The sequence below is a fragment of the Narcine bancroftii genome, chromosome 6 (genome assembly GCF_036971445.1).
Source record: "Narcine bancroftii isolate sNarBan1 chromosome 6, sNarBan1.hap1, whole genome shotgun sequence".
NCBI lineage: Eukaryota > Metazoa > Chordata > Chondrichthyes > Torpediniformes > Narcinidae > Narcine > Narcine bancroftii.
The window spans coordinates 157244410-157267187 of record NC_091474.1 but is presented as its reverse complement, the minus strand read 5'-3'; the positions used below and the strand labels follow the sequence as shown (position 1 = coordinate 157267187).

Sequence of the window (22778 nt, the reverse complement as noted above, 5' to 3'; positions counted from 1 at the left end):
AGAAAAGCCAGCTGCCCCACATTTAAGCCTACCCGAGTTGTGCTGCCATATCCACCTCCTTCCAGTCGCACTGGCGTCTCTCTCCCCCCCACCCACCCGAGTCACGCTGCCGTCTCTCCCTTCCCCCCACCCCCGCCACCCTATTGCCTCTCTCTCCCTCCGTTGTACCAGCGCCAGGAAAAAATGCTGGTTTTTGGAGCTTTCTGAATTTTTAGATGTCCGGATAAAGGATTGTGTACCCGTACTTCAAACCACAGCTCACTTGGGCAAGAATGCCAACAACTGAGCCAGATTGACATGTGAGAGATGATTTATTTGGAAGAGAATAAACAATGTCATTCAAAAAAGAGCATTCAAGTATTAGCCCAGAGTAAAATTAGTTTCATTTGACATTGTATATGGAGACATCCTTTGGACAACTAAGGTATTGCAATCGCATTCAACCACTGCACAGATTTAAGTTGTGGGTAAATTGGAGCTAGTTGACATTGTTCATTTAAGCCATTTAAGCATATTGGAATAGTAGTGAAGACTGCAACAAAAGCAGGATTCAAATAAAATGGCTTTCAGCACTTTCCAATAATTTATTCAATTTGCAGTGCAACATAATCTAGAAAATACAAGATCATTTGTTCATTTATTACATAAATGTGCTGTGTATAATCCTGAAACTATAAATCACTATTTTTAATATGACATGAATTGAAATTTAGATAGCTAATTTTTTTCCTAAAGTTCTTCAATGTTGTTGAAACTGAATTAGGTCAACATTTCTATGCTTCAGAACAGGAGAGAAAGAGAAATTAGCCTGTGACAATGACACCTGTCTGATCGAGCAATGGAAGTAATCAAAAATAGGGAGCAAAAAACTCCAATCTAGAGTTTTGTTCCTTTCATTTCATCTGCAGAACTTGAAATGTAACCTTCTGTCTCACTCTTGCCTCCCATTTCAGGATATACTTTATTTTAAAACCAGATACTAAGGAAGTAGGAGTTGACTTAGGACTCAGAAGACCATCGAATCATTGCAATAATTAATTGCATATTCCTTCTTTAATTGTTTTCCCTCACAGGGAACCATTTTCTCCTTGATAGCTGATAGTGCCTCACTGTAACCCTTAACACCTACTTTATTGGTAACCAATCTGATAAATGCATTAAAAAATCATCTGATAGAATTACAGTGTGATTTAAACTGATGGCAGATACCTTTACAGTTAATCCTCAATAAACATGAGGCAAAATAGATAAGTAAAGGCATTTTCATACAGAAAACAAAACAGGTTTAATTCATACGATATGAACATTTTTATATACAGCATATACAAAAAAATACAAGATTAGTCTATCTTAACTACCAAGGAACCAGGTGGCACAAACCTTATTATAACACAAAAAAATGGTCCATCAACTACCGAAGGAAATGTCAGAGCTTTCAATAGTGGTTGTTCCTTTGATATCAATTCTAATGAATACTTCATCAGCTTTTACACCTCAACTCCTGCTATTTGAGCTAGAAATAGACTACAACCTCACCAAGAGACCTCCTTAACACAGCAAATAAATAGCTGCCATGAATACTGGGGCTGTGGTGACTGGTGTTAATAAACCCACAGGCTGTATGCACTTTGTAGGCTAACGGCCAGTCATCCAAAACATGGCCAACATGGTCTTTCCTGACGAATAACTTTTTGACCCTCCAAAGAGGTTAAATTCTGCAAAGTAATTTAAAAACAAGAAGGCAAAGACTCATTGTACATTTGATCAAAATCAGATTGAAATATATTGATGCCAAGGCAGGATAAAATGGACTGCTCAAACAAATAGTTTAAAATAATCAAAATATTAAAAATTTAACATGGAAATATGAACTAGTTGAAATAATTTAAGTTCAATGATCTTTAGTACATTGCTTTTAAAAAAAATGACTGCACAGCCCTAATGAAAACAACTTTATCTCTTCAATGCTAAGGACATCACATCCAAAGGATTAAAGATAAATAATTCCCAATTGTTCCAAATCCGAAAGCCATTCTGTTTATACAAAATACTGACTTTAAGGATCACTAAAAAATACAATCACAATCTTCTCTTTCAGAAACTGAATATACAAAGCACATTTCAAAATATTTCCAGAGGCAAAGAATAAAAATAACTATTAATTCTATTTATGGTTGCAATTCTGCCTGCAAAATGTCATCAGGAAATGTACATAAGGCCTCCTGTAAAATGTACATCTATGTAGTGTGACAACCACATTTTCAAATGAAAATTTGACAATATCATACATACTTCCACTTACTAAGTTAGACAATTCCAAAATACAGTACTTTTCTGTACAAAAAGGATTTTACTTTTGAAATGGAAAGTTTGTTTTCCATAACTTGATAACTGTCTAATCCTTTCAATTTTGACTATGCACAACTTTGACAAGAAAACATAACTATAATTTTTCAAAAAATTACCATATGAACAGAATCTCAATAGCTAATATAAACAAAACATACTGTTCTAATAGATAAAAAGCTAGCTCAGTTTAAGCCATATAAAGATACAATTTTTTTTAAAAAATCACTTGATTTAAAGATGTACATTATACAACACTGCACAGAAAGGGGAGCAAGTTAGTGAATGTACATTAAGATGGAAACGGTTTTCTGAAAGGTAAAAGACATCTTAACATTTACAGCATCAGGTTTACAAATGTACAATTTTACAACTAAACTATGCATTACTACTAAGTTAGCCAAGCTTGTGATTAAAGATTGAAATCGCAGGTTCTCATCTTCAAATTGTAAACTTACACCTCTTTGTTGCAAGTCTATACATGTAGTTTTTAGGTAAAACCAGTTTCATTATTTTTACATGTTATGTTGGACAACCAAGACCAATCTATAATGTTCCCAATTTTCAAATCTGCCCAGGATTTTGAAATTTTCAAGTTTAAAAAGTAAAAATAAAGCCACCACACTTTCATCTTATTTTAGATATTCAAAAATACAAATTCCCTCAAATCTTTTCAAAATAGACTGAAAAGCCAAATTTTGTTTAGAAAGAAATCAACTTTTCAGACAATTTGTATATTTGTTATGTGTATCATAATGATTCCTTACTGCCACCTTGTCCAATCGTTAAGTACATATGTATATACATCACTTCTATACATTGCTAAAATAGAAAAGCAGGGCAGTTTTTATCTCAAAAAATAAAACCTATTGATTATCAACATCTCCATAGTAAACATCAGGAGTAACGTTACACATGAACCTATCATTTCAGCACTTCCCTGAATTATACCAAATTTCAACAAACTATTACCATTTGTTGTGCTATTTAAATATTGGTGCAAACCAGCCATTTTCAGCAGAGAGAGAGAGAGAGAGAGAGAGAGAGAGAGAGAGAGAGAGAGATACACACAGAAACTAAGCAAAATCATATTTAAAATGGCTAATCTAAAGAAAATGTAAAATTCTTTATAAAATAAAAGCTAATTTTACAACATATAATTTACAACACATGCCACTTTGTTCAATACAACTGCATTAAACTGATACATTCTAATTTTTACTCAGGTTTTCCCCATAGCCTGCCAGCAAGGAAAAACAAAATATACACAGGTTCAGGACTTGGATGAGAGCTGAAATTGATTGATGAAATATACAATTTACAATTAATAAAAATAATTAATAAAAAACAATAAATGTTATTTTGTCTCTCCACCATTAAGGGTTGTTTGATTTGGCACACCTAATATTTAAGTATCACAACTTTCAATATATCTTGTACAAATCAAATTTACAGCATTCCATTTTGTGGTCCTCCAATTGGCCCCATATCAGCGCTATTCTTCATGTAATACTTCTCCAGTTTGGCTAAGATGTGTTTTCCATAAGTGTATTTTCGCAAGGTTGTAATATGAGGACGAATCTGTATGCCAACAAAAACATCTTTTAATTAAAGCAGCTCACACAATAGAAAGGAACATTTTACTTGAAAGGCTAGTAACCATATAGCAGAATGTTTCCTTGTTCATTTTAGATATAGCTCAAAGACCAAGCATTTGAGTTGCATCTTTTAATCTGCTAAACCAATTGAAAAACATGGTAATTTTATTGTAAAATGTAAAACAGACAGAATTATACAACATGGAAATAGGGCCTTCGGGGTAACTTATCCATGCCAAACAAGGTGCCTTCCTATGCTAGTTCCATTCGCCTCAATTGTGCCCATATCCCTGCAAGAGTTCAAAAGAATGCAAGCATTGGCTTTGAAGATTTCCACGGATATCATGACCTTTTAGTTTTAATGGAACAGTATCAACCCATCAAGTTTTAATTACAAAGCAACATACTTTTGCTAATAAATTCTAACAGTCGTAGTGCATAGAAAGGGGCTGTTCAGTTCACCTAGTCCGCACTTGACTCTTCAGCTCCCAACTATACTAGACCAATATTGATCCTTCTTTATTCTACCCACTTTCTCATGAACTATCCCCTGAACTCTATGACTTAACTATTGCTAGGAGCAATTTATAGTGGTCAATTAATCTTCCAACCTGCAAGGAACTTAAGCAATTGGTGAAAGCTCACATAGCCACAGGAAGAACATACAAAATCCACACAGACCAAACAGACCTCAAGATTGAACCAGGGATTGAACCAATGTATGGCGGCAGCAGTTCTACCAGCTGTCCCACTTAAATTGTATGAATTGTACTTTAAATAATAATCAATATTTGAATTATCAAGCCAATTACCTTGTGCATGATAATTTTACGCTGAGCTGATTCTGCAACATCAATCATTTTCTGAACCACATAGTTGGCATATTGATCTTTCATCATTGTGTATAAGGCACTGTGAGGGCCATCATTCTGGCAGCAGATTTCATCAATCAGTAAAGCACGTTCAGAACGAGAGGCATGGGTGACACACTTTTCAACAACATTGCTGGAAAATAAAGTTACATCTAATTCAGTACTCTAAACCATTAAGATTTTTATGTTCAAATTAAACTAAATGGTGAGAGAGAACTGTAATGAAAGATTAAAGATGGTAGAATCTAGGATGTTTGTAAAATATTTTACTAATGCAAGTTGCTTGTATGCTTACAATAGACCTCATTATGTCTAAACATGGTGTTCAGATGTGCTACTCAATTTAAGGCATCTTCAGAAAGACAAAACTATTTTTTGATTATTAATGAGTCTGGAAGTATATATTCACTTGAAAGGCAAATTCTTATACCTGGCAAACTTGTGCTGACTTAGAGCAAGAACCTTTCCCCTTATTTCAGCAACAATCTTACTCTTATCTTCAGGACGCCCATGCTCCAAAACATGCTGGATGACATAATTTCCATACTGATCCTAATTAAACAAACATCAAGAACTTTACAAATAAATTTGGAGAAATCTTCCTAGTCATACAAGGTTAATTTCTTTTGACATTTTCTGTATCGATATTTGCTCATAATTCAAGTATTCTTTCACATTCTGTTGGAGTGGTTGTTGAATCTTGGCTCCCTCTGACGCTGAGTGGCAGAATAAAATGGGAAAAGGCCTAAAGTTAAAATAATTTCCAGCTTTTACAGAATTTGATCTATTTATTTCATAGCAGCAGACGTTGAGACCGAGGTAAGTAACGGCCAAAATGAGCGTCTGTCGACAAGCTTCATCTTTTTCTATATATTTTTAAAATATTCCCTAATTTCTTTTTATTTCCTCCCCCTCCCCCAAATGGGGAATTCGATCTGATAACCTTAAAATACTATTTTGTTTTGCCCCTTATTTATGTAAAGTCTGAATTTCACTTGTTATAATAATAAAGAAATGCTTTGGCTCAGAAATGGGAACACTGCAACTGCCTGAATATTTTTTTTAATTTATAAATGACATACACTCAGTGACACAGCCAAATGTATTCATCAGAATTGGGCATAGTTATCTTGTGACTGAAGAGAAAGAGCAAAGGACTCAGGAGAGCTGTGAATGCCGGCAACCAGCTTGAGGTGAGTGCATTTAAAAAGTGATTGGAAAGCAAGTTGAGGGTTAAACAGAATGGTGATTAGTGGAAGGAGTAATAAAAGGGCAGTGACAAATAAAAAGAGGGGTAGCTCAAGAGGAGTGGCCAATGGAGAGTAGGCAGTGCTTGAGTGGCTGAGGGTAGGAATGAGGCACAAGGCTTCAGCAAGAAGAGACTGAGGACAAGCTTGATTTCAGCAAGGCCAGGTAAGATGTTTGTATTTAAATTAGGAAGTTAATGGAGACAACAGCTCGGGCAGAGGAATGCTCTTGAGTGCAGGACATGGGAAATCTGGGATGGCAAATTAATCCCTGATGACAACACCTGCACGAGGTGTGTCCAGCTGCAGGTCCTGTGAGACCAAGTTAGAGAACTGGAGTTGGAGTTGGATGAACTCTTGATTATTTGAGAGGCAGAGGTAGAGAAGAGCTTCAGGGAGACAGTCACCCCCAAAAGCCAGGTAGCTGAGTGATTGTTAGGAGAAGGAAGGGGAATAGGCAGACAGTGGTGAACACCCGTGGCCGCTCCCCTCAACAATGTATACTGTTTTGGAGCGTTGGCAGAATAATCCTCAAGGGACAAGTTGTTGTGGTCACGTCTCTGGCGCAGAGGTGGCCCCTCAGCTCAGAAATGAACTATGGTGATTGGGGACTCGTTGGTTAGGCGAGCAGATAGGAGGCTCTGAGATCGAGATCAAGGTCCCAAGACGGTGCGTTGTCTCCCAGGTGCCTTGTCTCTGATCAAGGTCACAGTATTCTGGAGGGGATGGGTGAGCAGCCAGATGTTATGGTCTATGTGGGGTCCAATTACATTGGCAGGAGTAGTGATGAGGTCCTGAAGAGGGAATATAGGGAGTTAGGAAAGAAGTTAAAAAGCAAGACCCCAAGGGAGGTAATCTCAGGATTGATGCCTGTGGCATGTGACAGAGAGGAATTGGAAGTTGTGACAGATGAATGGGCAGCTGAAGTGCAGGGGTTCAGATGGGTGGATCATTGGAATCTCTTCTGGTGAAGGTCTGACCTGTTTAAAAAAAAAAGGAGGGGCTACACCTGAACTGGAAAGAGACTAATATCTTGGCAGAAAGGTTTGCTAGAGCTCTTGGGGAGTTTTAACTGGTTTGGCAGGGAGATGGGAACCAGAAAATGAGTGCAGAGGGCAGAAAGTCTAAAGCATGATGCTGTGTGGTCTGAGTTGGTGGGGAAGGACAGCCAGTTAGAAGGTTTGAAATGTGCCTATTTAGGAATAATGGGGATGAACTTAGAACATGGATCAGTTCGTGGAACTATGATGTTGTTGTGCCTGTACAGAGACTTTGCTGGAGTAAGGGCAGGATTGGCTGATGCAAGTAATGGCATTTATGTATTTTAAAAAGAATAGAATGGGATGTCAGAGAGGGGGTGGGAGTAGCATTATTGGTCAGGGATAGTATTAAAGCTATAGAAAGGGAAGATGCTGCAGAGGGATCGTCTACTGAGACGCTGTGGGTTAAAGTCATAAATAGGAAGCGAGCAATCACTATACTAAGTGTAGGCCCCCAAATAGCCCTCTGGACATTGAGGAACAGATAAGCGGAAAGATTTTGGAATGGTGCAGGAAATACAGGGTTGTAGTTATGGGTAATTTCAACTTCTCTGATATTGACTGGCACTTCCTGACTGCAAGAGGGATAGATGGAGCTGAATTTGTCAGGTGTGTTCAAGAAGGATTCCTGACACAGTATTTCGACCAACTAAAGAGAGGAGAGGCCAGACTGGACTTGGGTAATGAAACTGATCAGGTGGCAGACCTCTCAATGGGGGAGCATTTTGGTGAGAGTGACTAAAACATATCCATAGCTATGGATAAGGATAAAATCAGATAAAATGGGAAAGTGTTTAATTGGGGAAGGGCTAATTATGATGGGATGAGGCAGGAACTAGCGAGATTAAATTGGAAACAGATGTTCAAGGGTGAAAGCACAGAACTATGTGAAGGAATTTTAAGGACCACTTGTGCTGGGTTCAAGATAGGTTTGTCCCACTAAGACATGGAAAAGATGGCAGGAAAAGGGAACCATGGTTGACTAAGCAGGTGAAGCAGCAAGTCAGGAGGAAGAAGGAAGCATATATTAGATATAGGAAAAAGGAAAAGGGAAGGGCTCAGGAGAAGTATATGGTAGTCAAGAAGGAGCTTAAGAAAGGACTGATGAGAGCTCAGAGGGCATGAGAAGGTCTTGACGTGCAGGATTAAGGAGAACCCCAAGGCATTCTCTGCATATGTGAAAAACAGAAGGATGTCAAGAATGAAGGTAGGGTTGATAAAGGAGGCCACATGTGCCTAGAGGCAGAGGAGGTTGGGGAGGTCCTAAATGAATACTTTGTTTCAGTATTCACAAGAGAAAGGGACCTTGATAAGGGTGAGGTTGGAATAGAACAGGCTTCTGTGCTAGACAATGTGGAGATTAAAGAAGAGGAAGTGTTGGATCTTCTTAAAAATATTAATAGTGATAAGTCACCGGGGATGGATGCAATACACTCCACTTTGCTGTAGAAAGTGAGGGAAGAGTTAGCTGGAGCAGTAGCTATGATCTTTTGAGTCCTCTTTGACCGCAGGGGAGGATTGGAGGATAGCAAATGTAGTCTGTTTAAAAAAAGGTAATAGGGAATATCCTGGGAATTATAAACCAGTGAGTCATATGTCAGGATGTGCAAACTATTGGAGAGGATTCTTAAGAACAGGATCTGTGAGCATTTGGAGAAGTAGTCTACTCTAGGATAGTCAGCACGGCTTTTTGAAGGGAAGGCTGTGCCTCATGAGCATAATTGAGTTTTTTTGAAGAGGTAACAAATGAAATTGATGAGGGTAGGGTGGTAGATGTACTCTATAGTGGCATTTGACAAGGTCCCCCATGAGAGATACATTCAGGTAGTCATGAACCTTGGCTGTGTGGATAAAAAAAAATTGGCTTGTAGGTAGAAAGCAGAGTAATAGTGGAAGGCAAGTATTCTGCCTGGAGATCAGTGACTAGTGGAGTTCCACAAGGATCTGGTCTGGGACCCCTGCTCTTTGTGATTTTATAAATGACCTGAAGAGGCAGAAGGATGGGTCAGTAAGTTTGCAGATGATACGAAGGTTGGAAGAGTCATGGATGGAACTGAAGGTTGTCGTAGGTTATAAGAGGATATAGACAGGATGCAGAGTTGGGTGGAGATGTGGCAAATGGAGTTCAATCCCGATAAGGGTGCCGTAATGCATTTTGGAAGGACAAATCAGAAGGTTGAGTACAGGGTTAATGGTCAGTTACTTAAGAGTGTGGATGAGCTGAGGGACTTTGGGGTTCAAACCCATACATTCCTCAAGGTTGCTGCATAGGTTGATAGGATAGTTAAGAAGGCCTATTGGATGCTGGGCTTCATTAATAGGAGATTGAGTTCAGGAGTTGAGAGGTCATGCTGAAACTCTACAAATCTCTGGTGAGACCACACTTAAAAGAGAATTGTGTTCAGTTCTGTTCACCTCATTATAGTGAAGATAAGGAGAGGGTGCAGAGGAGATTTACCAGGATGTTACCTGAATTGGAAAATGTCTTACGAAGCAAGGTTAGCAGAGCTGGGACTTTTCTCTTTGACGCATAGAAAGGCAAGAGGAGACTTAATGGAGGTCTACAAGGTGGAGAGCCAGCACCCATTTCCCAGGGCAGGAATAGCAAACACCAGAGGACATATGTACAAGTGAAAGGAGGGAAGTTTAGGGGAGACTTCAGGGGCAAGTTTTTTTTTTAAATGAAACGCAGAGATTTGGGTGCCTGGAATGCCTTGCCAGGGATGGTGGTGGAGGGTGAAACATGAGGGGCATTTAAGAGACTCTTAGACAGGCTTATGGATGGAAGAAAAAGAGGGATTATGGGGTAAGGAAGGCTTAGTACTTTTTTTAAGGAATATATGAATTGGCACAACATTGAGAGCTGAAATGTGCTGTAATGGTCTATGTTCAGTTGAAGTGTACATATGTTTGCAACTCATTACCTAGCTTTTGTTATGAAAACCATATATTCCTTTAAATTATTTACTTTTATCTGAAAAGATGGCTTGCATTGTGTCATAATATAAACTGCACAGGTAAACAAAGGGCTTGAAATTATTGACAATGGATGCATGATGTTGATGGTGACAATAAGTAGTGCAAGTTTAAAAAGCGCAATATATGCTTGTTCCCTTTTCTAAATTCTGGTCAAAATGCTGATATTGAAAATGTCAAAAAAAAATTAAAAACCACTGAATATCAAAATAGTTGCAGGATTTTAAGTGATAAATGATTAGAAGTGAAAAATGTGATCCTTAAAAAAACAAATTTAAAAGTAAGATCAAAGACTCTAAGGATCCCAGAATTTCATGCAAAAGAAAATGTATTGACATAAAATCTGTAGCTTTGTCAAAACGGCAGGATGTAGATTTTAATAAATTCAAGCATTTATTGTTTGCAAGTGTTACATGAATTTCTTACCTGCACTAATTGTTCAGTGTGCTGATGTAATTCCTCCAAGATGGGAAGAGTCTGCTCAGGTGTACAGTGCTCTAAAATGCGCTGAATAACTCGACAACCATAAGGATGCGTTGATAACACAAACACCTAGAATAAATGATAAAATCAATGCAAATATCTCCAGACGATTCTCCAAACAAACCTTGCTTTGTCACAAACTTGTAAAAAATATATTAATTACATTAAAAACTTTTAAGATACTGGAGAAGGGGACTGCAATGCAGGACCCATTTCAGAAAGATATGGTATCTCCCAGTCAGATTCCAGCCACAAATGGAAACAAAGGATATCAGACAGCTGTGGCAGGGGATAAATGACAACATCTGCAACTAAACCAAATCCAGTGCAACAGGAGATACCAAAACTCCACATCAAGATAAGCTCAATATCTTCCATGCTGAATTTGACCTCCAGACCAAGAAAGTACAACTACACACCCCCACATTCCCTGATGATCCTCTTCTATCAGTATATGAAGATGGGCTGCCGTCAGGAGAGTGAATCCAAGGAAAGTACTCAGTCCAGACAGAATGCCTGGCTGAGTACCGAAAACCTGTGCTGTCCAACTGGCCAATGTATTCATGAATATCTTCAACAGCTCAATCCGACAAGGAGTGGTACGCAGTTGTTTCAAACAGGCCTCATTCATATCAGTGCACTAGAAGTGTATGGCAACCTGCCTGAAGGGGTACTGATCAGTAGCACTCACATACATCATGATGAAATGTTTTGAGACACTGGTGTAGTAGTGCATCAGCTCCTGAAAGTGTAATGATATGGTTTCATTCCAATTTGCCTACCAGAAAAACAAATCAAGGCATGCCATCTCACTGTCTCTACAAAAATCCCTGGAATACCTCGATAGCATGCATCAGGATATCTTTTATGACAACAGGCATCAATAACATTTATCCAAAAAATGATCAGAAAACTCCATGACCTGGGCCTCAATTCCCCACCGTGAAATTGGATCCTGGATTTCCTCAGCTCCAGACTCCATCAGGATTGGACCAACATAGGACCACATACTTAGCCCTCTCAACTTACTTTACACCTTTTACAGCGTGGCTCATTGCTACACCACCATTTAGAAATTTAGCTGACAATAGTAGTGGGTTGTATAAGAAAGAACAATGAGTCAGCATACAAGAGGGAGATTAAAAACTTGGCAGAATGGTGTACTAACCACAACCTCTCACTCAATGTCACCATTACCAAGGATCTGATTGTAACGGTTAGGAGGGGAAAACTAGAAGTGAATGATCTAGCGATCATTGGATTAGAGGTGGAGAGGGGGAGCAAATTTAAATTCCTGAGAGTCATAATCAGGACAGGTGACAGAAGTACATGTAAGGGAATACTTTGAGTCCAGTGATCATAATGCCATTCGTGTCAAGTTAATTATGGAGAAGGATAGGTCTGGGCCTAGGGTTGAAAGTCTAAATTGGAGAAAGGCCAATTTTGAGGAAATGAGAAAGGATCTAGACTATGTGGATTGTGATAAGTTGTTTTCTGGCAAGGATGTGGCAGGAAAGTGGAAGACCTTAGAAAGGTGAAATTCTGAGAGTACAGAGTTTGCATGTTTCTGTCAAGGTTAAAGGCAAAGTTAACAGGCAAAGGGAACCTTGGTTTTAAAGGGATACTGGGGATCTGGTTTATAAGAGAGGTGTATAGCAGGTGTAAGCAACATGGAGTGCATGAGGTACTCAAGGAGTATAAAAAATGCAAGAAAAAACAAGGAAATCAGGAAGAAAATATGAGGTTGCTTTGGCAGATAATGTGAAGGAAAATCCTAAGTGTTTCTACAGGTACATTAAGAGCAAAAAGATAGTAAGGGACAAAATTGGTCCCCTTGAAGATCAGAGTGGTCAGCTATGTATGGAGCTAGAAGTGATGGGAGAGATCTTAAATGGGTTTTTGCATCAGCATCTACTCAGGAGACTGGCAGAGTCTTAGGAAGCAAGGAAAATAAGCAGTGAGGTCATGGAACCTATACAGATTAAAGAAGAGGAAGTGTTTGCTGTCTTGAAGTAAATAAGGGTAGATAAATCTCCAGGGCCTGACAAGATATTTCTTTGGACATTGAGGGAGGCTAGTGTAGAAATTGAAGGGACCCTGGCAGGAATAGTTAAAATGTTCTTAGCAATACGTGTGGTACGGGAAGATTAGCTCATTTTGTTCCATTGTTTGAAAAAAAGACTCCAAAAGTAACTCCAAAATTATGGGTCAGTGAGCCTAATGTCAGTATTATAGTAGATACATTATTGAAAGGTGATTTGAGATTGAATATACAATTATTTGGATAGCCATGGGCCAATTATTGATAGTCAACATGGCTTTATGTGTGGTAGGTTGTGTTTAACCAATCTTGTAGTCTTTCAAGGAGATTACCAGGAAAGTTGTTAAAGATTATGGATGTTGTCAACATGGACAACACCCTATCTACCTGTGAAGCTACTCCAAGATCCCTCTGTTCTTCCACACTCCTCAGTACCCTACCATTTACCATGCATGTCCTTTTTTGGTTTGCCCTTCCATAATCCAACACCTCACAATTTTCTGCATTATTTTCCAGCTGCTGTTTTTCAGCCAATTTTTCTAGTGGGTCCAGATCCCTCTGCAAGCTTTAAAATCCTTGCTGTCCACAATGTCTCAGTGTTGACTGCAAACTTGCTGATCCAATTTACCTTACTAAGGGCCTCTGACAAGGTTCCACATGGGAGGCTAGTCAGGAAGGTTCAGACACTCGGTATTCATGGTGAGGATGCAAACTGGATTTGACATTGGCTATATGGGAGAAGCCAGAAAGTGGTAGTGGATGATTTGCTTGTTAGACTAGAGACCCATATCTAATGGTGTGTCTCAGGGATCAGTGCTGGGAACATTGCTGTTTGCCATCTATATTGTTGATCTGGATGATAATGTGGTAAATTGGATCAGCAAGTTTGCAGTCAACACTAAGATAAGAGACATTGTGGACAGGAAGGATTTTAAAGCTTGCAGAGGGATCTGGACCAGCTAGAAAAATTGGCTGAAAGACAGCAGATGGAATTGAATGCAGAAAATTGTGAGGTGTTGGATTATGGAAGGGCAAACCAAGAAAGGATGTACATGGTAAATGGTAGGGTACTGAGGAGTGTGGTAGAACAGAGGGATCTGGGAGTAGCTTCACTGGTAGATAGGGAGTAAGAGAGCTTTTGGTTTATTGCCCTTCATAAATCAGTACTGAGCATCAGAGTTGGGATGTTATGGTAAAGTTGTAAAAAACATTGGCGAGGGCAAATTTGGAATATCGTGTGCAGTTCTGGCCACCTAACTATAGGAAAGATATCAATAAAATTTGAGTGTACAGAGATTTACTAGGTACTGAGTTACAGGGAAAGGTTACACAGGTTAGGACTTTATTCCATGGAGCACTGAAGAATGAGGGGACATTTGATAAATAGAATGGTGGAAGAGTGGAATGAGCTGCGATCTGAAGTTGAGAATGCAAGCTCAATTCTAGCATTTAAGAATTTGGACAGGGACATAGATGGGAGGGGTATGGAGGATAATGGGCTCAGTGCAGGTCACTAAGACTAGGCAGAATAGTAGTTTGGCATGGATTAGAAAGGCCTGTTTCTGTGCTGTAATATTCTATGGTTCTAACTTGTGAGGACTGTTTGTGGACCCAACATACAAATATCATTGTGAAGAAAACACATCAGTGCCTCTATTTCCTCAGGAGTTTGCGGAGGTTTGGTGAACCTTTGCAAATCGAAATGTATTGTGGAAAGTTTGATGACTGGATGCATCAGGGCATGGTATGGGGGTACCAATACCTTGGAGCAGAAAGCCCTGCAAAATGTAGTGAACACAACCCAGAACATCACAGGGAAAATTCTCCCCACCATCCAGAAAATATATATGGAATGCTGCCATCAAAGAGCAGCAGCAATCATCAAGGATCCACACCATTGAGGACATTCTCTGTTGTTGCTGTTGCTATCAGGAAAAAGGCACATCAGATTCATTGTCAGAGTATATACATGACCTCAGATACCACCGAGATTCCTTTTCCTGCAGGTGAGGCAAAATTTCCATTTATCAGTAGAGCAAAAAAAACTGTACTTAATGTACACATGTAAACAAATAGATATGTAAACAGACTCGCTGTGCAATACAGAGGGAACAAAAAATGAAGAGCAAAAGTAAGAATCCTTAAACAAGTCCCTGATCGAGTTTTTTGTTGAAGGGTCTAATGGTAAAGGGGTAGCAGATGTTCCTGAACCTGGTGGTAGGAATCTTGTGGCACCTATAACTTTTTCCTGATGGTACCAGGAAGAAAAGAGCATGTTCTAGGTCGCGTGGTTCCTTGATGATTGCAGTTGCTCTCCGACAGTAGTGTTTCCTGTAGATGTTCTCGATAGTGGAGAGAGCCTGTGATGTCCTGGGCTGTGTCCACAACCTTTTCTGGGGCTTTATGCTCAGGGGTGTCCCCATACCAGACCGTGATGCAGCCAATAGGCACATTTTCCATCACACATCTGTTCCTTGGTTTTGTAACACTGAGTGCAAAGTTGTTGTGATGCACTATTCAGCCAAGTTTTCAAATTTGTATTCATACCAAGCCACCCAGTCACGAGTGCAAAGTGAGTATAACAGGGGGCTTAGAACGTAGCCCTATGGTGCTCCAGTGCTGATGGAAATTGTGGTCTGAAGGTGAGGAAATCCAGGATCCAAATATACAGTGGAGTTTTAAATCACAGGTCTTGGAGTTTACTGATCAATTTTGAGTGGATGATGGTGGGAAATGCTGAACTGTAGTCAATAAAGAGCATTGTGATATATGCATCTTTACTGTCCAGGTGTTCCAGGGCTTTTAGTAGAGCCAGTGAGATGGAATCTGCCATAGAACTGTTGCTACGATAGGCAAATTAGAATGGATCCATGTCGCTGCTTAAACAGGAGTTGTTATGTTTGAACACCAGCCTTTCAAAACACTTCATCTTCATTGATGTGAGTGCCACTGGTTGATAGTTATTTTGGCAGGTTACCACACTCTTCTTGGGCACTGGTATAATTGGCGCCTGTTTGAAAAAGGTGAGTACCACACCCTGCTGGAGTGAGATCCAGTTTGGATGCTTTCCTTAGATTCATTATCCTCTCCTTGGATATGGACAGAAGCAAATCATCAGCGGACACGAAGGTGCACAGTAGTGGTTCTACCTTGATCTTATGGTCGAACAGGGATGGCGTAAAGGCATGGAGTTCAACTAGGAGTGAAGCTGCCCCGTCTCCTACTGCACTGGTTTTGCTTTTATATCAACTTATGTCTTTTAGGCCCTGCCACACCTGTCAGGTATCCTTCATTGTTTCCATTTTCGACACCCGGAAGATGGCTTTCCGATGGTCATACTTGTTTCTTCTCTTGTGATATGTGCCACAAGACTCGTTAAACCAGTTTCAGGAACAGTTACTACCCCTCCACTATTAAACTCCAAAAACAACAGACCAAGAGACTCATTTAAAGACTCTTATTGTACACATTATTTAGAGTTCTTCAGGGAAAAAAAGATTCTTAGGGTTATATATGATGTCATGTATGTATGTACTGACAATAAATTTGAACTTGAAATTTGATTTGAACTAGATATCTAACATATGGGTATTAGCATGTTGATGAGAGAAAAAGTTCAAGACATATTTTCATGTTGCTTAAGGTGACAGAGTATAGATTGTTTTGGGGAGATAAATTTGGAAAGGTTTGTTAGTGCAGGTCACATACAAACACTTTAAAACAGATCTTATTTGAAATACTGGAGATCTGCCCCATGCTAGACATGTCGGCCCCACAGCCTTTGCAAGAGCTTTGGAGAGTGCCCAAGAGACTTCACTAATGGATTGTTGTTTCCAAAAAGGCAACAGATGAAAGAGCTTGTCAGAGCCACCTTCTTTCTGGAGAGGAACTTGCTGTTCTAAGAGGGCCATGTGGTTTTGAGAGTCAAAAAGGCTTTCTCTGAGAGAGGGAGAGACACACAGAGATCAGTTCTACAGTGTTAAGTCAGTAACAGCTGCTGCAACTGGAACAGGACAAGCTGGCAAGCTTGTGGAAAACCCCTTTTGGAAGACGGGTTATTTGTGAGTTATTTGTTCAGCCTGGTCAAAGCCCTTGTAGTTCATGCAAGAGAAGAGGACTGGCTGTCTAATGTTTCCCTTGGAATAAGAGAAACATAAAGGCACTCTGTGGTGATCTGAAAGAGGTTATCATCTGGAGAACCCTGAGGGGGTAAGTTTAATCAACAAGACATTGCAGTGGCTGATTAAGAAGTAAATAATTTATCGCTGTCCTGGAACAACAGATCTCTTTCTGAAAACTGACAAGAACTTTCCTGAGTGGTAACCTTTTACCTTTCAAGCACCAAAGCCTGGTGAACTTTATAAATGCTCAATTCTGTGCACAGTAAAAGAATTGCCTGCAACCAGTGAACTTGGAGGAATGAGAAGTGAGATTGGACTGTGAATCAAAGAACGTTTCTGAGCTTACACACACATGCGCTTAGAATTAGAAGGGGGTTAAGTTAGGTTAGTTAAGTCAATAGTGATGTTAAAATGTGATTCTCTTTTCATGTTTAAAGATAATTAAAAGCAACTTTTGTTTAAGTAGCCTTTTGTCTTGGTGAATATCTATTGCTGCTGGGCTTTAGGGTCCTCTGGGCTTGTAATATTAGACACCCACATAACTATTTAGTGAATAGTGCATTTCACCATATCCCAGAAATAAAACATGACATTTTAGTGAACTCAGCAGGAAATTTAAAGTATTGGGAGAAAATTTAGGTAGAATTTTTTAAAAATTCTCCAAATGTGCATGTGCTGCTCTAAGATCACCCCCATTCCATAGGATTAATCTGAATCTTCATATCTTAATCAGAAATTGCAGTCCCATTCCTGCTGTAAGCAGACCGATCATACACTTTATTGAATAAAATGTAAATAAAGTGTGTAAAAACATTGTTTGCATTTTGCTGCTGAATAAAACTATGCCTATTGAATGAAAAATGTCTTTACTACAAACAAGAAGACAGGGTTGATTCTTTAATACTGTCTAATACTGTGTTTGGTTCAAAGATAGGAGCCTACAATGTCAAAGCTTTACTCGGCATGCATTTATCAGAATATCTCCATTGTGAATGAGTTCTAACCTTCGTCAGATGGAAAGATTTGTGGGGAATACAACTGCATGCAGGAACAGTGACACCCAATTTTTTTTAAAATTATGCTTACATAATTATCCATGCTTTGGATCACCCAAACAAAATGCCCATAAATAGAGACGCTGCCACATAAATTGGACATACTCTAAAGTTGTAGTGGGTGGTGTAACTTGTTTATATCATTACAGTTATCCCCAATAAGTAATTTTGATCAAATCTTCAGTTTAGTTGCGCGTGCATGGGAACTAGTAACCATTCAATCATTGTTTCTGACACTAAACAGAAAATTCAAATATTACAGATAAGGAAATATGAAATAAAAGAGTGAATGGTGAAAGTACTTGAATAATTTGGCAACATCAGAAAAATTAAGGTTAATCTCTCAGGTGATTGACCTTTCATCTATTTTATTTAATCTGGGTTTAGAGAGAAACACATAATTCACCCAAAATCAAGTTAATGGACTGATCATGTGCGAATAATGGAATTGTCCCCTTACGCTGATGGGACCCTAAGCAGTGAACAAAGTGTCATTGGTAAGAAAGTGTTTTGACAACTTATTTTAACAACAAAATGCTTATTTATAATTATAGGATCTCAAATTCATTGAACCATTGCCACAGGGCATAGAAAGTCTTTCTTTTGAAACTGTTCTAATTTAATCACAAACCTCTGCAATGACTGACATTTCATACCACTGGTATGGTAATGTTGCTTACTGGTGTTTCCCATTTGTTCTAAGACAACATATCAATTGTCATCTTTGATATATATCTTCATGCACAAGGAAAACTTGATATTTAATTTATCAAGCCAGAGAGAAAGGAAAAGAATAAGATACTCAAAGGAGAAGTATGAAGGCTCCAGCAACAACCCTGCAATCCTCCTTGGATATGGGGATAGTGTCAGAGGAATGGAGGAATTAATTTGTTGCACCCTTGATTACCAAAATGGGATATCAGTCTTAAGCAGTGGGTAAACTTTTAGTTACAATAATTCATGGCAAAAATTAATTGATATTTGGAAAAAACTAAGTTAACAAACAAATGTCAGTATAAGTTGATCATATTTCAGTCATGCCAATTTTTTTGTTTTGTGTAATTGTCAAATATGGAGGTAAAAGTACAATTCTTTTTTACAAAGCCGATATTAATGTTAACGGTAACCACTTTAGAAATAAAGTAGAAACAAATTGTCCTCAGGCCAAAGCAATTATGCAAAAAAAAGTTTGTCTGAAGTATTGTTTTGCAAAGATATATTTTTTCAAGAGAACTTGACTGGTTGGTTTGTCTGCTTAACATTTTATGAACTTTTAAACAACGGCTTGGCCAAACCAGTTAATATTTATAATGATATAACATTACGCCATTTCAGTCAAACAAAACAAGTTGTCAATAGTTTATGCACAGTTGCACAATCAAATATACAATGGTAGTAAGTCAAAAATAAATCCTGGAATTATGTCTGAGTTATATTTCAGATCAAAGAAAATGTTCAATTGTGATTTTTATTAAATCTTTGAGTAATTTATAATTCACCCAGGTTGCAACAAAAATACAGTCTGATTATTTGAATTATATTTGAATCTCTAGAAATACCACTGAAAAGATTGCCCAAGTAAAGAATAACTTGCTTATTTGAACAAGTTAGTACAGAATACAAATTTTAAAATGTATACATACAGCATGGTCAAAGGCCCTTCTGGCCCATGAGCTCTTGCCAATTAACCTACAACCCCGGTACGTTTTGAAAGGGAGGAGGAAACCGAAGCACATGAAGGAAACCCATGCAGAAATGGGGAGAACATAAAACTCCTTACAGACAGCGCTGGATTTGTACTAAGGTCACTGGTGCTGTAAGTGTTGTGCTAACCGCGCCACCTGTTCTTACATCGGGAAAAACATTGCCAGTTAAATAAATTCACTGAGATCACACCAAGTCCTTAGCATACTTCTGTCAGATTATGTTCAAATTTTACAAAAATGCACTACTGGTGTGTATTTTTACATGTTGAGAAACTCAAAACTCGTCAACCTTCTTCGCATGATTTATTTTGTTTTTAAAATAACAGATGTGAAATTGCAATAAACTCAATTGTATTTTTGTACAATGTTTTCAGTTAGTGAGGTTCCAAACTGTAACCACCATCTTGCAAAATTGACTACTTTGAGTGCTAACTTAAGTTTTTTTGATTGTATCAGCTTTGGCATCAAGAAACAAGTGTTTGCCACACGTCATTATTAAAATTCTGAGAATAAAAGGAAAACTCCTGGAGCTATAAAAGGAAATTAAATTAAAAATGAAGCACTTTACTTGACGTGGTGATCTTTGCTTTTAAAGTCGTTTCATTGGTCATAATGGAATAAAAATAACTGCTCACCTGTCCTTTAAAAGAGTCAATAATGAACTGGAGAGACTGTGGCTGCACGCACTCAATGCACTTTTGAACCACGTGGTTTCCATTTTGGTCTTTTACACATTTTAAAACATGTCCATCCAGTTCCTTTACCATATCATTCTGAATTGAGAAGAAAATCATTAAAAATAAAACTTAAATGATGAAAAAGAATTATCTGTCCATCAAAGATTATCCACGTTTTAATTATAAAAGAAGTTGTTCAAACTTACAATTACCTGCTGGTCTGCTGAAATGGATTCTAAAGCCTTCTGAATAACACGGCAACCATACATCTGTAGAGCCAGGGGTAAAACGTGCCCTCGGATACGCTGGGCTAAAGCTAGCTTTTGATCCAAACTTCCAAACTGAAAAGACAGAACGAGATCCATAAATTTTAAGTGGCATAGATGTGAATTCAGCATCTCAAAGGCTCCAAAATATCAGTGCAGAGAATACCAGTAACACTCAAGAGACTGCAGATGCCAGAATCTGCTGGAAAATTCATCATGCTGAATAGCATCAATGGCAGAAAAACAACAGCCAATATTTTGGGTCAGAACTCTTCATCAAAACACTGATCAATTGAATGATTGCTGGGTACTGGCCGTGATTATCGTTTATAACTGCTTTGACAGCATACAGACGGTGTTGTTATGACTCATTAATGAAAAGTCCGTTCCAAAGTAGCATTGAGATTTTCACGGTTTATTGGAACTCTTAAAACAATTAATAAAATGGACAATAAAATCTTAATACATTCAAACAGACAGTCAAAAAGAATTGTCAGGTAACCGTCTTCATCTTGCTCTGGTCCTACACAATGCAAATTCAAAACTAACTCGTTTCTCAAAGATAGTTGAAGACACAGCTTTAACCTTGGCTGGAAGGCTATTGCTATGGAAACATACTCAGGGAATTTGTAAACAATATTCCAGTTGAAAACATATTTTTGCAAGAATACCAGCAAGTTATTTTAAGTCATTTTAACCCTTAGTGATTTTGTATGAAGGAAATCAATAATCACAATATATTTTATTTGTTCAGAAAAATTGTTCTTCAAGAATGTAGCCAAGCTCAAGTAATTTCACAGCTAGCTAAACATATTATATCATTCAGGTCTTATAATAAACCATAAATAGAAGGGAAGATGGTTATAGTAAAAGCACAATGCTGGACAAACTCAGCAGGTCAAACAGTATATTTTATATAGCAAAAATACATAACATTTCAGGCTTGAGCCCTTCATCAAGGCATGAATAAAATGTAGGCAGGCGCCCAAAAAAAATGCTGGTTGGGGAGGGGGAGGAGCACAATTCCACAGGCAAGAAGTAATAGGTTGATAAGGGAGGGAGGGCACACCACCAAACAAGGGGTGTGGGGGATGGCTCTGTGATAACACAGAAGGAAGATGGTGACCTTATTTTTTTTATATATGACTTTAGCTTATCTAAACTCCATTTCTGATTTGGAATAACTTAATTCCACAAATATGAAAAAAGGGAAAAAAAACCTGGTGCTATACATTGTTCAATTTAACATCTAAAGTTACAAATTCAGTCAGTTCTCATAGAATCAGTTGATGCATTGCCAGCGATGTGATGCAGTGGAAATGCATATTAATTCCCCAATCTTTATTTTTTGAATACTTCACTCAAGTGCATTAAAGGAATCTGGTTTTGCATTGGTTTGACAAGTGGTAGGTAGTAAGAAATTACCATATGGAACATGAAAGCTCCTGCAAAGATTTTGAACCCTAATTGCAGGATTCACATCATGGAATCAGCAGTGGACAATGTGGCTATAAGATTATGACAGGAACAACATCACTGTAAATGGATTATTGCTTTTCTCCACTATAGGTGAAGCTCTATCATTTTTCTGAGAGAGGTGCAGTGACAGGACTAGGTAAAACTAATAGCTTTACAAATGATTTGATCTGTTCTATAAAATGTACAAGGTTCTCAACAAACCATGACCCCTGGATAGAAAGACCAAATTGTACACAGCAACTCCACCTGGGGACTCCCCTACATGAACAAAAGCAAGACATCCCTTGGCTCATATTTCCAACCTCTTCAATAAAGGCTAATATATGAAGTGTCTACATGATCACTTGCTGCATCTTCATTGAATCTTATTCCATGCAGTATACATTCCTTTAACACACAAAATCAAGGAAAAGTAAATCATCTATGGTTGACCAGAGAATTTAAATAAATTATTGAAGTAAGAGGCCTTTAATGTTAGAACCATACAACACAGAAAAAAACCCATTCTGCCCTTCTAGTCTGTGCCAAAATATTTTTCTGCTTGTCCCAATGACCTGCACCCAGTCCATAACCTTCCAGACCTCTCCTATCCATGTATTTATCCAATTTAGTCTTAATTCAAGAGTGTGCCTCCATTTACCATGTCAGATGGCAGCTCGTTCAACACTCCCACCACTCTGTGAGTGAAGAAGTTTCTGCTCATGTTTCCCGTAAACCTTTCACCAGAAAGCCATGTCCTCTCATATTTAAATCTCCTAATCTAAATGGAAAGAACCTATTTGCATTTACTCTGTCTATACGCCCTCATAATTTTGTAAACATCTATCAAATCTCCCCTCATTCTTCTCTGCTCCAAGGAATAAAGCCCTAA

General features: G+C 38.3%; 1 protein-coding gene across 10 annotated transcripts in view; it reads right to left on the bottom strand.

Annotated features, from left to right (window-relative positions):
* Positions 1-292: 292 nt before the first annotated feature.
* LOC138736622 (pumilio homolog 2-like) overlaps positions 293-22778 on the bottom strand; it is a 117639-nt gene continuing 95153 nt past the window's right edge. For 5 of the 10 annotated variants that reach the window (XM_069886413.1, XM_069886414.1, XM_069886417.1 and 2 more), the window contains 6 exons: positions 20369-20503; positions 20121-20258; positions 10506-10631; positions 5247-5368; positions 4757-4949; positions 293-3927 (listed from right to left, as the gene is read on the bottom strand). In XM_069886413.1, coding sequence (XP_069742514.1) covers positions 3796-3927; positions 4757-4949; positions 5247-5368; positions 10506-10631; positions 20121-20258; positions 20369-20503 — 846 coding nt within the window. In that variant the 3' untranslated portion in view covers positions 293-3795. Of the gene's footprint in view, positions 3928-4756; positions 4950-5246; positions 5369-10505; positions 10632-20120; positions 20259-20368; positions 20504-22778 lie in introns of those variants that run through there. The other 5 variants (XM_069886415.1, XM_069886416.1, XM_069886419.1 and 2 more) reach the window with 2 other exon arrangements.